The sequence below is a fragment of the Nyctibius grandis genome, chromosome Z, assembly GCF_013368605.1.
Source record: "Nyctibius grandis isolate bNycGra1 chromosome Z, bNycGra1.pri, whole genome shotgun sequence".
In the NCBI taxonomy this organism is placed as follows: Eukaryota; Metazoa; Chordata; class Aves; order Nyctibiiformes; family Nyctibiidae; genus Nyctibius; species Nyctibius grandis.
The window spans coordinates 12753982-12769213 of record NC_090695.1 but is presented as its reverse complement, the minus strand read 5'-3'; the positions used below and the strand labels follow the sequence as shown (position 1 = coordinate 12769213).

Sequence of the window (15232 nt, the reverse complement as noted above, 5' to 3'; positions counted from 1 at the left end):
CCTTGAAGTATTACCTCTGTTATTTCATACATTAGTATTCGATGTCAGCACTTGACAAATTCGGACAGAACAGGTCTATAGTTGTACAGTTATGTAGTTGCAGCTTTCATCAAAAACCAAGAGGAAGTTATTTCTAGTTGCTATTATTGGCAAGGGAAGCATGTGTGATTTGAGGGGAGAAAAAAAAAAAAAAAGAAAAAGAAAAAAAAAAACGTCCCACAACCAACCCCCCCCCAAAAAAAACCCAGTGCTCCTCTGGTTCATTTCATGTCTGTTGGCATTAAGACATTTTTATTACTTTTGTGCATGTGTGACAATAATGTAACTAATTAGTTCTTGGATGTCCCTATTAATATGCATTTCAGAAACTGATTTGATTAAATTAGTTTGAAGAGTAGTTCTGTGTACGTAGGCATGGAAAGCAACTTCTACGTCCATTTGAGGAAAAACCTAAAGCTAAAACATATGCTGAAAGCCTCACACTGCTCCAGTTTAAATTTTTACTAAAAAGTAATCAGGCTACTTTTATATAGTGTTCCCAGCATAAGTGTAGTCCCATTGTAATCATAGCCATAATTTAATTTTGCATTTGGGTTTTTTTTGTGTGTGTTTTTTTTTTCTTCCCTAAACATCCATTGCTAATCTCTATCCAGCTGTGACACCCACACAACCCCTCTACGTACTTACCTTGAACAGTGTTCCAGTACCCTGGTTTTGTGCTGCACTCAAGCATTGTTCAGTGCCTAAATAATTTAATTACAAGTAGTAGAAAATCTAGGATTGAGTTAGTGTAAAACTTCTATAGTTGGTTAATCCTTTCTGCAGGATTGTGGGTTAGATTCTTTAATGGCTTTAAAATGCTGTTTCTCATGTTTAATTATAACTAATTAAGCCCCAAATATCTCTAGTTTCACTTCTGAACGTCAAAAATTTTCGTCCACTTTGTTTTTGAAGTGTAAAGTACATTTATTTGTCCTCCCATAAGCTGATTTTTTTTTAGTGTTCTTGTGATGATTTTACAGCTCTTAAAGTGAAATTCCAGGTATTTTTTATACTTATTCATTCATTTGCTAGAGATACATAATGCAATGTGTGTATACACATGTACATTTATATACATGCATATATACACACGTATATACCTATATACACACACATAAGAATGTGTGTGTTAATATCTATAATATATTTATTGCTAATAACCCAGAATGAAACACATTTAATTTGACAAAATATAGAGAAACCCTCAGATTTCCTTTATAATTGGTCCTGTGTTTGCAGTGGGGGGATAGTGGCTTACTCTCACTTCTTTAACTAAAGGCACAGTGCTTTAGTTCAGTTTTCTTAATGCTTGACATATCTACCTTCAGACAGAACATTGTGTTATTTTAAAGCAGAAATGTGTGTTTATTTTTTGACTAAGAATTGGCGCGGGGAAGCTCTTTGCTGAAGATTTATTACTGCACTGCAGAACTCAAGCTATATTGCTCACTATGATTTCAAGAAGTCTGAGTAAGAATCTGTGTTTGCAATCACTGTGTTATGCTTCAGAAATGCTTAAGTGAGGTGAATAAAAATACTGTTGCTGAATAAATCCATCTTTTCCCAGCAGAACACAAAAATGTGTTTCACAGTAGCATTAACTATCATAGCTGAAGAAAACTCGTGTCACAGATTCTTTTTTAGTTCTTTGTAGATCTAGATAGTGTAGTCTTTAAAACTCGCCACAGGATAAGTTGCAGCAGAGTAAATCATAAGCATGAGAATGAGAAGGAAGCTATGGCTTCTAAGAGCATAGAGATTTAGAGTTCCTTTGTTTATTTTAAGTCATGGCATAGAAAACCCTTTATAACTCACCGTACAGCTGCATCTCTGAAATCGCATGTGGATAGACTCATTACTGCTACATGGTACTCTTTTATTAACTTTTGAAAATTTATTGCCAACAAGCTAATTTAATGATAACATATCTTTTCTACCAGCATCATTTTGTCCTGTGAGACTGTCCTTGTCATACTGAAAAATAGCAAATTCTCTTTTACTTTCCATAGGTTTGTGAGGAGATTGCTATATTTTTACAAGCCTAGCAGTAAACTGTATGCCAACCTGGATCTGGACTATGCCAAGGCTAAGCAGCTCACTGTGGTGGGTTGTCAGTTTACTGAATTTCTTCTTGAATCAGAAGAGGTAAGAGATTTTCAGCTACAAGACTGGAGGTAGAATGAGTAGTGCTACTGCATGCCACTTAAAGGAAAAACCTTGATTTTAGTAAAGACTGCTGTAGCTTCTGGGTGTTGAATCTAAAATGACCAGTGTAATTAAGAATTATAACTTAAAATCTTGAATTGTCCAGATGAGACACTGAGAAGAGGAATGTATTTAAGCAGAAGTTTTATTAAATATGGCTTTATTAAATGCAACTTAGGGTTTGGAGTGTTTTTTAATTTTTGCTATGTATGTACTTCTGTTCTCTACCTTCTTTCTTCTCGTGTGCTGAAGACTTTTATGCCTCGGACCAGAGGAAAATGCCATTGAACAATCCTTTTCCTAGAAAGAATAGGACTGGTCCTAAGATGTCTCCAAACTAAACTCCCTTTATTTGCCTTGGACCTTTTTTCTTTAGTCTGAATTGTGTTTGCCAGCCAGCATTTCTATTTTGTATCTGTATTGTGTTTGTACATTTTATGAAATTTAAAATAATGGATTTCCCTAAAGGAGAGACCCAGTTCTGTTACTAGTAAATGCTGTTACTCTTTGTTTTGTTAGGATGGACAAGGTTACTTGGAGGAATTGGTTAAAGATATTGTACTTTGGCTCAACTCTTCATCAGGAATGAAACCTGAACGTAGTCTTCAAAATAATGGGTTGCTAAATACCCTTAGCCAGCACTACTTTCTGTTTTTTGGTACTCTCTCTTGTCACCCTCATGGAGTGAAAGTGCTTGAAAAATGTAATGTGTTTCAGTGGTGAGTGTTTTTATTCTGCTTGAGTTGTGCTTACAATTAATATGGTATAATAGTTATGAAAATTATAAACTGTGCATGAGGATCACCATCTGTAAAGCTGAAAACTTTAAAGTTCCTTTGATTTACTTATAAGTAAAGATCCACAGTTTTGGGGGGCTAGGGTTTTTTGGTTTGTTTGTTTTTTTTTTTTCAGAAGGAGTCTTTTAGTCTGTTATTACTGCACAGATGTGGGTGATTGTGTCACAAAATAGCCTACTTTTTACTGTCCACACCTATCTGACAGAAATCAGTATCAGGAAGGATGATACAGTACTGAAAAGACAAGGGGGGGAAAAAAAAAAAACAAAAACCAAAACAAAATCCAAACAAAAACCACACAAACCACCAAAAACTGGCAGGTATCATACCGTTTGTGAAATGCAATGATGCATATTGTACCTAAACTTCAGTCCAGTGTATTTCAGTGAAGCTGTGAAGTTCAAAACTTTGTTCAGGTACAAATAAACTTACCTTCCTTTGGGAGTAAATTGGCTAGTGGCTAATATCAGTTTATTTTAAATATACTAAACTTTAAGCAAAAATTCAGGTGTTTGGATGTACTCTTTTTTTTTAAGTAAGTTGTTTTCATTGGTCATCAGAATGCAACTTTTTTTTGCTGGCTTCAGAAAACTTGGTTTACAATAAAATCTAGACAGTTAGTAGGACTAGCCTTCTGGCAAGCTTTATACACAATGTTTTACAATGAGGAATTGTTCACAGAGCTTCATGAACACTAATTTTTGTACTCATAATCACTAATTAAAGTATGCTGACAAAACTATTGCAGAGCAATTATTAAAAATGTTGGTTTGGGGTTTTCTCCCTTGGAGTTTAGTGCATTATTTGGTGCCCATTTGGCTAACAGCTATAACAGTTTACAGTTACTCGATTTCATATGAGAACTTACTTTGTAGTCTACGTTTATAGAAATGAAAGTTAATTCAAAGTACTTAAGTTTGAATTATTGATTGAATAAGTAAATGGGTTTGAGTGGGTTCAAATACTAATTTTTATTTTCTTCTCCCTCCCCTTCCCCCCTGCCCCAGTCTTCTTAATCTTTGTTCTTTGAAGAACCAGGATCATTTGTTAAAATTGACTGTTTCTAGTTTGGATTACAGCAGAGACGGGTTAGCAAGAGTCATCCTTTCTAAAATCCTGACAGCAGCTACTGATGTAAGTTTGATTAACTTACGTTCCATTGTTACTTGCCACTAGACATTTGTTTTGTTATTCAAGGTGTATGACTTTATTTTTAATAAAGAAAGGTTTATTAAATATAGAAAGGTTTTTATTTTTGTATTCAGAGAAATGAAATGCCTACTCATGTAGCTTTTGAATTTGCTGTGAACTTCACACTGTACGTTGTATCTGTGGTCAAGAAATTAAGTCATTCCAATAGAGGTTTCTCTCATGTATGAAGGTGGTTAAAGTCTTTAAATGCATAAACCACGTGTAACATTCTAGGTCAGTGGACGTCCTAAATCAGTCATGAAGGCATTGTTTTCACAAAGAGAAATGTCTATTTCTAGCAGTAATGAACAGGTTAACCTTCCAGTAGTAGATGCTCTTTTGATAATGATTGAGGTTACTGTGGTGGAACTGAGTAGAAGCTATAGCTCCTGAAACGAGGGGTGGTTCAGATATAGGCACTGGGATTTGTACTTTTGAATCAAAGGTGGTGAGTAGAAATAAAAAGCAGACTTACATAGACTAGGGAAAGGAAGCTCTTGAACTTTTACGAAAAGAGAGATCATCAGGTGTAACATAGTAGACAAGCAAGCATTGGTGTCAGGGAAATGACAATTACTAAGTTGAAATATAACTAGGAAAGAACTTTTCATTACTTCAGGGAGACCTATTCCTCTGTCACCTGGACAAGGCAGAATATATTCTGGAGTGGATGCAAGAGGGAGTAATGTAGACACTAGCTTTAAATGTTTTATTGTATTTTGGAAGAGGAGAGGGAAAGAAGGGAATTGAGGATATTCTCTGAGACTATCAAAGGTATGATTCTTATGGGAAAAGAGTGGAGCCTGAAAGTTATGAAGATAGTTGAGATTGAAGGAATGATTCATTGAAAGAAGAGGGTGGAGCTCCTTACTGAATAATTTTAAAGTAATATTTCAGTGAAGTGATGACTTTGATATCCTTTCTCCAAAGTTGTTTTGTGCCTAGTCTGAGCAAGAAAACAGAAATTAATCTGTTGCGAGGACACATGCCTGTGTCTTTATTAGACTTCTAAGCTCCTCTTAGATGACTGTCAGTTAAGAGCAATTTAGACTGTGGAACTTCATTTAGCTGTTTCTATTGAGATTTTGTGTCCGTGGGTACTGCCCTCTGCCCCCTCCGCCACCTTCCACATATTTTTACCTCATAAAAAGGGACCATATGTGGAGGAAGAGTTACTCCAGCATTTCAGTTTCTTCCAAATGCAGCTCATTAACAATTAGAAAAAAAGTCCAGGCATACTGTCACAGTCTCCTCAACAAAGTATACAGTTACTTTAATAATTGAGGCATTTTATTATTAATTAGTGTTTGTGGTTTAGATTTTGGGAAACATTTCTTGATTCTGATATCTAAGGTATGAAGACTTAAATTGTATTTTGAGAGAGAGACTTCCAAATGTTTTCCAGCATTCAATACTTACACCAGAAGCTTTATGTAGGTAGGAATGGGTTGATCTTCCAAATGTTCTATAAAGACCTACTTTTTAACTTTTTTTTTTTTGATCTTAGCGGGGAAGGGGGCAATGAAAACAGAATGTATTCAACTCTGATACAGGTATCTCTAGCTGTAAGCAGACTGGCTTGAAGTGGGGTGCAGATACTGTCTGAATATACTGTGCCAAGCATATAGAAAGCCAGAAAGCAGTTGAGAGCTACTGCTGCTCTTAGTGATGATAACTAAAAATACAATTTTTACCTGTTTGTAATTTAGCATAATGAACAATAGGTAGTAAACAGTTCTTGTACTTCAGACGTAAATAGGATAGGCATCACTCTCCGGCAACTTAGAAATTAAGAAAGCTTGTAGAGCCCCCAGGTTTACCCATTTCAGTTCTGGTCTGTTTGGCATTGTGAAAAGGATTAGAGATCATAATCTGATCACTGGCATTACCTTGACTATTTAATGCCAGACCTTGACAGATGTTGAAGTAGAATTCTTTGGAGAAAGCTAAGAGACATTCTACAGGCTCAGAAACTTAAGAACGCAAATTTTGGAACTCAATCCTAAATAATTAGTTTTACAATTAGAGATCTTTCTTGACAGATACACTGATACCTTCTTACATTCATGATGTTTTAAGATCTCAGCCTATGTTAGTAGCCTATGGCTACTGGGTTCTAATGCTTCCATTTCCCAGTCTCACGTTGATGCGTGGATCTAGCAAAATTATCTTGGGAAACAGCAGAGATTAAGTAACTCTTGTTTTTTGTCAGTCTCCTGAAATGTAAAAGAACAGAAATTATGAGGATATATCTTCTCAACTGCTGAGCACTGACTTACTCTATAAGTAAAAGTGTAACCTTTCTCGTATCTGCACAATATGGGTCAATAGTTCTTAATATCAGAGTTAGGTGTGCATTAAGGTATAGCAGGTCTCTAACCATAGCGATCTCCAGGCAAGTTCGTAGCTGAGATGTGTTGTGATGTAACTTCTACTATTTAGAGTTCAGCATTGCACCGGATGAGACTGTACCCTGATTTTTGTATGCTGCAATACCATGAGAATCCCTCCAATATTTTCTTTAAAAAAAAATTAATGATAACACATTTAAGAAATATAAAATAAATTAAGTCTTATTTGTTCATCAAAAATGTAAATGAATCTTTTACTATCAGGATACCAAAAAAGAAGGAAGATTTACTGTTTGAACCTCTTAAATAGAGCCTGACTTCCTTTGTGAAACATACTGAACCCTGAGGGATGAATAAAACTACTTCAGGGTGTTTTGTTTCCTGAATTAGTTGACCTGCTTGGAATTTGTGGAATTCATAGGGAAATATTTTGTATACTTGTCTAAAAGAGGAAAATCACAAAAAGAATGGACTGTCTCAGGCAGCAGAAATGGGTCTACGTTTGCATCAACCACAGATGATTTCATACTTGGATAAAGTTTATTTACTTCCATAAGAAATTCTTTTCCCGTTTTACCATATGCCCAACCGCATATGTTCTTATGGTGGAAACTGAGCTGCTGGGATTTTGAAGACAAAATTTCACTGAGTACCACTTGAGAAAAAGGCAAAATGTTGACCCGTCAAGGAATCCCTTGGCAATGCCTGGTGTACAAAACATTGCTAGTATCATCTCGGACAAAATGCTTGTTCTCGGTGTTTCTGGTGTTTATGTTGCCAATAGAAGATAAAAGTGCAGAAAGCTAATCCGAAGGATAAAACCTTTTGTTTATTCTGGTATTAACTGTATCCTTAGTGGTATAAGTGGTATTTTTGAACAACTGTAATTGGCAAAACTACAGTTCTCTTCCAGAAATTAAAATATTCATGTGGGGTGGAAATAGTTGTCAATTACGAGAGGATAAGATACCTGAAAGAATATGGAAATACTGAATTGACAGGTACTTGCATGGGCAGTTCCACTGACTGAGGAGTAGTTTGGAAGTACCTCTGGTTAGATATTAGGGGAAGGCATCTGCCATTTTCTGGGTTTTATGGCCTGGAATTCTGCAACAGCAGCATTGTCAACAGCAAAAGAAAATCTACTCCTTTGTATTTAGCAAGTACGATAGCAAAAAAAAAAATTGAAACTTGGCACAGTTTATACCACTCACTGCTCTGTCCCGTGAGGAGAACACATTTTTAAATAATACCAGAACTGATATTCTGCCACCTTGAACAAGTGAATCCTAAGATTAAAAATGAACATGTGGTTGAATTTAGATAAGGTGCTTACAAGCCCTTCCTCCTTCCCTTTTCAGGGATTTATGATGAGGACCTCATAGGATGAGTGGAGCCTGTATAGTAAGCCTCTGGAAGAGTTTGTATTAATTTATAATCCAGAAGACAGATTGTGGGTTTGATTCTATGTGGTGTCTCTTGTTTCTAAATTCTGTTTAAAAGCAGTAAAAATGTATGGAACTGGGCATAATTTCTGAAAAGCTGTGTTTTGTAAGAGAGAAAGACCATCTCCCGTAAGACTTCTTCCCTTCAGAAATGTTAATTCCCTGAGACGTTTGTTAATGAAATGCCTTATCTGTTTATTTCAAAAGCTGAAGATGCTCTTTTGCTTGGGTTAACTGAGGTTATAGCTCCATGCACCTTTTAAAGCTACTCAGACCTGTGAAGCAGGTTTGTTAGCCATTTGCTAATGAGTGTCTCTGAACAACAAAAAGTAATTTCTGTAGCCAGCATAGCATTAGAAGGGGAGAGTAGCATTTTGGGGTGACTATATATAACGAAAACACTTGCAGTTCAGTGAAGCTGAAGCACATCTTAACCTGCTTGCAGATGTGCTTTGGTCATTCATGCTAAAGCAAATTAATACTGCCTCAGCTGCCTTTCTGCCAGTTCATGGTAGAAACAGCAGAGTAGCCAGTGTGTCCTCAAGTGCTGCAGGTCATGACCTAAAATTTTATCTTCATAGATGGCTAAGGGGTAGACATATCCTACATCTACTGGCATCTATGCTGAGCTGTGTGTAATCGGCTGAGCGTGGTGGCCTCTGACTTGCTTCTTCACTTCTAAGGGTCTCAAAGCCCTTTAATAGTAAAAGTAAGAATCTTCTGACAGATTTAGTACAGGGCTTTATCTATGTTTTTCACATAGTTCATGCATGAGGAAGAGAGGGGAATGTCTGTTTCCTCAGATGTCCTCTATACTGGTTTTCCTGTCAGTTCTTATGAAAAGTAAAAACATTACAGGATTTTGCTTCATCTGGAAAAGCAATGCTGGGCTTTGTCCCTTTGATCTGAGAAATGCATACAGATGGTCTTGCTGCACCACGGTTGTGGCCCTGCTTGAAGACTTTAGGACCATTGGAAATGCACGCAGTGGTTTTGCAGCCCCAGGTCTGAGGGTTGAATATCTTTAGTCTGTTGAGTCATTCCTTGTTGAAAAGACTCTTTTCCATACGTTCAATTACTTAAAACCCTGTTCTGCTGTTCTTTGCACCTTTTTAATTGTTCTTTTTCTTTCTGATGATGGTAGGAAAACCAGAACTGAACACAGTGTCCAAGATGTCAACACCCAGTGGATTTACCTAGTGACAAGGCTGACACATTTTGTTCTCTTTACTTTCAGCGGTTTTGGTTGCCATTGAACTTCTATCTAACGTTTTCACAGAACTAATTAATATGAGCCCCAAGATCTTTTCCCTGTGTGGAAAGAGCTGACTCAGAGCCTGTTGTGTGTGTAAAGCTGGGATTATTTTTTCACTTCAGCTCATTGTTTCAAATTTATCTGCAGTGAATTTTATTTGCCATTTTATTGTCCCATCAGAGTCTTGAGTTCCTTCTTATCTTTTCCTTCTCCAAACATAAAATAAAAATTGTTTTAATTCTGTACTAGCTATTTGGATAGAGTAATTCATGTTCAGGAAGTATTTCAGGAAGTGAACATTATTATCTTTTGTTCTCTGTATCACAGTATAGTTACAGCAGTGACAACAATTCTTTGTAGACAGATTTTAACACTTGAACTACATGACACTGAATTCTGGTTTCATATTATTATGTTATTCTGTAGGCTTAACATCTACGTCAAGTGATCATTTCAGCATAATAGCTCTTGTTCTCGTCTTTAATAAATACACTGCTAGTTGTCTATTCCACATACAAGGCATACCACTAACAGGATGCAAGCCATTTCAGAAGAGTTGTACAGCCTAGGTCAGGGTTGCGAATCACTGTTCCACATTTTCCTGGTATGTGTATTATGTCATTCCTGCCTCCCCTCCAAAAACTAAGCCTCTGTATATTGAATAAGTAGAAATGTGCACATGATATTTGAAATTGAAATAATGAAACAAGATTTTTGAAATGTCGTGTGCACATTCACATTTCGTACTCGCTTTCTTGCAAGTCCTGCTTGCCAAGTATTTCTGGAGGAAAAAAAAACAATCTGGAAGATCTTGTTAATCTAGGTAGTGCTGTCCAACCTGGACCAATTCACCTGTCTCTTGGAGTACAGATATTCACATGCATCCCAACATAGATTGTTTATATTTTAACATATAGAAAACTTAATTGGTTATAGCTATCATAGCCTTAAAGGTGTAGGGACTGAAGACCTGGTGAAAGACTTGGGCACTTTATTTTGTCTTTTCCAGCTATGCTTGTCTAAGTGTAGATAATGCCTTTCCTAGTAAGCGTACATTGTCGCGGTTGTTCTGTGCGTGCTCCAGAACACTTCAAATTCTTGTAGATTAAGTGTGTGTGCTTCTATTTTGTGTGTATTTTTTCTAATAGAAAATGGTGTTAATCATTTATGTTGTTTATTCAAGCAAGTTTTGAACAGCAATGCAGGAACTGACAAGGTACTTCATTCTGCTGTCACTTGGAGAAATTCATAGTAGTAAACTAGGTGCTGGGAAAATGTCTTATTACAGAAAATAACTTTTTTCTATTTAGAAGGTTTTCTGAGAAGTTTTGAAGATCAGATACTTTTGGGAAACAATTTAAAAATTATGAAAATAAATTCCGCAGAGGTTCTAATATTTGCTTTTTAAAGTTTTTTGCAAAACATTGCATACATGAAAGTACATGCAATTGCACTGGCGATTTACAAGGTATTTTTCCTGCTAGTCCTGATGACTTTGTCTGGTGCTATCACAGCGAATGACTAATTGATAAGGGCTTTTCAAGGAGACTTGCAGGGACCAGATTACTTGTGTTCTCAGACTCAAGTTTCCTATTTGATAAGACAGAAATAGCTCTCTAGTCGGCTGTAGTTTTAATACATAAAGTATGCATCACAGCTGCTTGCTGTAAAATACGGTAATAGAAATGTATTTTTAAAAGTGCTAAATCATTAACTACATTAGCTATTTTTCTTCCATTCAAAAAGCATTTTCCTTACTTTTGCAGAACTGCAGGTTGTACGCAACAAAACACTTACGAGTGTTACTGAGAGCAAATGTAGAGTTCTTCAGCAACTGGGGGATTGAGTTACTGGTGACCCAGTTACATGATAAAAATACAACTATTTCTTCCGAGGCACTTGATATTCTAGATGAGGCATGTGAAGACAAGGTGAGCATCCTTTCCCTTTTCAACCTTGTTTTGGTATGCTACTTTGTAAACTGTTCCCCACCCCGTCCGCCAGTAGCAAAGTAAAAGTATGCAAGAAGCTACTGATGGTTTCCTTTCTTGATTGTCATTGATGGACTTCATGACAGTTTATAGACCCCCTTGCTGAAAATACTGCTGTATTAATGATGAGAAAATACAGACTTCTGGATTATGCCTACTTTAAATACAAATTCAGACTAATTCAGCTATTTTGATCATTATACTTTTTGTGAAGTATTAGATATTTAATGACAGAAGGTACCTAATCTCTTTAGCATGAGATTAATGCTGTTTGAGACTTCTTTTGTGAAAAACTTGCTGCTTCGTTGCTGGCATATTGTTGTAATTGTTGTAGTTTTCAGAATTAACTAGTGCTCAGCTCCTTATACATTTTAATTATTTTAGGCAAATCTTCATGCGCTTATCCAAATGAAACCAGCTCTTTCTCATCTTGGAGACAAGGGTTTGCTTTTACTCCTAAGGTAAATGTTGAATATGCTGTTTGATTTATACTATGGAAACAAATAAGTGTTTGTTTTTATTCAAATTATATGATTTGTTTTAAGTGGAGTGCTAACTGTCTGGTGTTACTTTCCAGATTTCTGTCCATCCCAAAGGGGTTTTCGTATCTAAATGAAAGAGGCTATGTAACAAAACAAATGGAAAAGTGGCAAAAGGTAATGCTAAGAATAAAAAGTGTGCTTGATATTAGGAGGAGGAAGGGTGTGAATATGCAGGTTTAGAAGGTCAAAGATTCTTAAAAATATTTCGTATTCATATACCTGTATTGCTAATGCAAATACATTTATTGCCTCAGTGACTTCAGATTTTGCTGGAAAAGGTTGACAGGGACTTACAGTTCCATAGCTCCTCTGTACATGCGTGCTTTTGATTTACCCAGGCCTTTTATGTTATTTTGATGTTTCAGCTAATACTTCAGGAGTGTAGTGACTTTCTAAAATAGGTGTTTGTGTAAGATCTTATCTAGAGAAATGTGTAAAAGAATACTACTTTTCAAGATAGTTACCTCTGGTTGTTGCTAATTAAAGTTAAATCTAGAGCCATGAAGGTAGAATTAGCTTATGCTGTTAGGAAGTAAATAGGAAGACAAGACCGTTAAGAAAAATGCATAATTGTCATGACTAGAATAAAACTCTTCATATGTTATTTTATTTTCATAATTGATTATAAGTACTTGGTCTCATTCCTGTTGGCAATTTCTTGACTAACTTATAAGCTGTCACTTCTCTAGGAATACTGAAATTCATGGTGGTCTGTTGAGATTATTCAGGTTAAAGTCAGATGTGAAGTATTTCCTTCTTTCCTTCCTTTTTCACTGAAATAATTATGGAATCAATTGTTGACTCTGCAAACTCTTTGTATGTATAAAGTGCAGTAATTTTGGTGAGCCCCACCTTCAGATCATAAAGAAATTCAGCCTGCCTTAAGGAGCACTTCAATTATTCCTTCATTATAAAGTACCATACTATAACAACATAAACCACTAAATGTATTGTGTCAACCTTTGTCTATCATCTTTTAGGAATATAACTTAAAGTATGTTGAATTGATTGAGGAACAACTTAATGAAGCACTTACAACATATCGCAAACCTGTTGATGGTGATAACTACGTTCGTCGGAGCAACCAAAGGTAAATTTGGGAAAATGCATCTTTGGGTGTAAGCTGGTGGGGACTGATCAAGAGACCTTTAAACTAGAATTGATGGGGGAAGGGGATACCAACAGGATTATGGTAGGTGAGAGAAGGATTGGCATGGCATTGCTGGAGGGAGGTAGTACTAGTGGGAACATGTGGATGGAGGGCTACAGGCTGTTCAGGAGGGATATGCAGGGCAGGCAAGGTGGAGGTGTCACTCTGTATGTAAGGGAGAGGTTTGATTATACAGCCCTTACAGTTAGTGATGATCTGGTTGAGAGCCTCTAAGTGAGGATTAGGTCGATCGAAAACAAAGATGTTGTAGTGAGTGTCTACTACTGATCACCCAGCCAGGATCTTAGTTAGCACTGATGAGTTATTCTATAGCCAATTAGGAGAAATTTCTGAGTCGGTAGCCCTTGGCCTTATGGGAGATTTCAACTTCCAAGACATCTACTGGGAATATCATACTGCTGTGACAAGCAGGTCTTGGAAATTCATGAAGTTTGTAGGAGATAACTTCTTGTCACAAGTACTCACCCAAGTAGGAAAGATTCCCTCATAGACTTGCTGTTTGTGAATAGAGAAGGACTCGTGCAATATGTGATGGTACGTGGCTGTCTTGGCCACAGTGATAATGAAATCAGTGATTTTTCCATTTGTGGACACTGGAATTGTAAGGGACCAGCTGTATCAGCTGAATGTTCATCCATGGGGCCTGATGGGGCTCATCCCAGAGTACTGAAGGACCTAGCGGATGATATGGCAGAACCCCTCTCAATCATGTACTTGGTCTTGGGAGTCTGGGGAGGTCCCTGCTGACTGGAAGCTAGCCAATGTTATTCCCACCTACAAGAAGGATGTACTATTGAAAGGCATTTGAAGAACAATGCAGTCATCATGCACAGTCAACATGGGTTCACAAAGGGAAAGTCCTATTTAACTAATTCAGTATCCTTCTATGATAAGGTCACCCACTTACTGGATGAAGTGAAGGCGGTGGATGTAGTTTTTCTGGATTTCAGTCAGGCTTTTGATACTGTCCCTCAGAGCATCCTTCTGGACAAGTTGTCTAACTGTGGGATGAGGGGGATCGCAATGCGCTGGGTGAAGAACTGGCTGAAGGGCAGAGCTCAAAGGTTTGTAGTGAATCAGGCTACATCTGGCTGGTGACCAGTCACCAGTGGTGTTCCTCAGGGCTCAATTCTAGGGCCAGTTCTGTTCAGTATTTTTATCAATGATCTGGATGCAAGGAGTTGAATGCACAGTTAGCAAGTTTGCTGATGATACCAAAGTGTGTGGTGCTGTTGACTCTCTTGAGGGACGGACAGGAGGCCTTACAGAAGGATCTAGATAGATTGGAGCATTGTGCAGTCATTAATGGGATGAAATTTAACAAGTTCAAGTGCCAGATTGTGCACCTGGAATGGAGTAATGCCAGGCACAAGTCTAAACTGGGAGAGGAGTGGCTGGAGAGCAGCCCTGAAGAAGGGGATGTGGGGGTGCTTGTCGACAGCAGGCTCAACAGGAGTCAGCACTGTGCCCTGGCAGCCAAGAGGGCAAACCACATCCTGGGGTGCATCAAACACGGTATAACCAGCAGGTCCAAAGAGGTGATTATCCCGCTGCATTCAGCGTTGGTGTGGCCTCACCTTGAGTGCTGTGTACAGTTCTGGGTCCCACAATTTAAGGAAGTTGTGAAGGTCCTTGAATGCATCCACAGAATCACAGAATGGTTAAGGGTTGGAAGGGACCTCTGGAGATCATCTAGTCCAACCCCCTGCCAAACCAGGCTCACCTAGAGCATGTTGCACAGGGTCGCGTCCAGGCGGGTTTTGAATATCTCCAGAGAAGGAGACTCCACAGCCTCCCTGGGCAGCCTGTTCCAGTGCTCTGCCACCCTCAAAGTAAAGAAGTTCCTCCTCATATTCAGATGGAACTTCCCATGTTTCAGCTTGTGCCCATTGCCCCTTGTCCTGTCACTGGGCACCACTGAGAAGAGTCTGGCCCCATCCTCTTGACACCCACCCCTAAGGTATTTGTAAGCATTGATAAGATCCCCTCCCAGTCTTCTCTTCTCCAAGCTGAACAGACGCAGCTCTCTCAGCCTCTCCTAATAAGAGAGGTGCTCGAGTCCTCTGATCATCTTTGTAGCCCTTCGCTGGACTCTCTCCAGCAATTCCTTATCTTTCTTGAACTGGGGGGCCCAGAACTGGACGCAGTACTCCAGATGTGGCCTTACCAGGGCTGTGTAGAGGGGCAGGATAACCTCCCTTGACCTGTTGGCAACATCAGGTTGCCATCCAGAGGAGGGCAA

At 37.9% G+C, this 15232-nt stretch overlaps 1 protein-coding gene across 3 annotated transcripts in view; it reads left to right on the top strand.

Annotated features, from left to right (window-relative positions):
- RICTOR (RPTOR independent companion of MTOR complex 2) overlaps nt 1-15232 on the top strand; it is a 90736-nt gene that overhangs the window by 54320 nt on the left and 21184 nt on the right. For all 3 annotated transcript variants that reach the window (XM_068422645.1, XM_068422646.1, XM_068422647.1), the window contains 7 exons: nt 2052-2187; nt 2767-2966; nt 4052-4178; nt 11053-11217; nt 11662-11738; nt 11855-11933; nt 12800-12909. In XM_068422645.1, the coding sequence (XP_068278746.1) occupies nt 2052-2187; nt 2767-2966; nt 4052-4178; nt 11053-11217; nt 11662-11738; nt 11855-11933; nt 12800-12909 (894 nt within the window). The remainder of the gene's footprint in view (nt 1-2051; nt 2188-2766; nt 2967-4051; nt 4179-11052; nt 11218-11661; nt 11739-11854; nt 11934-12799; nt 12910-15232) is intronic.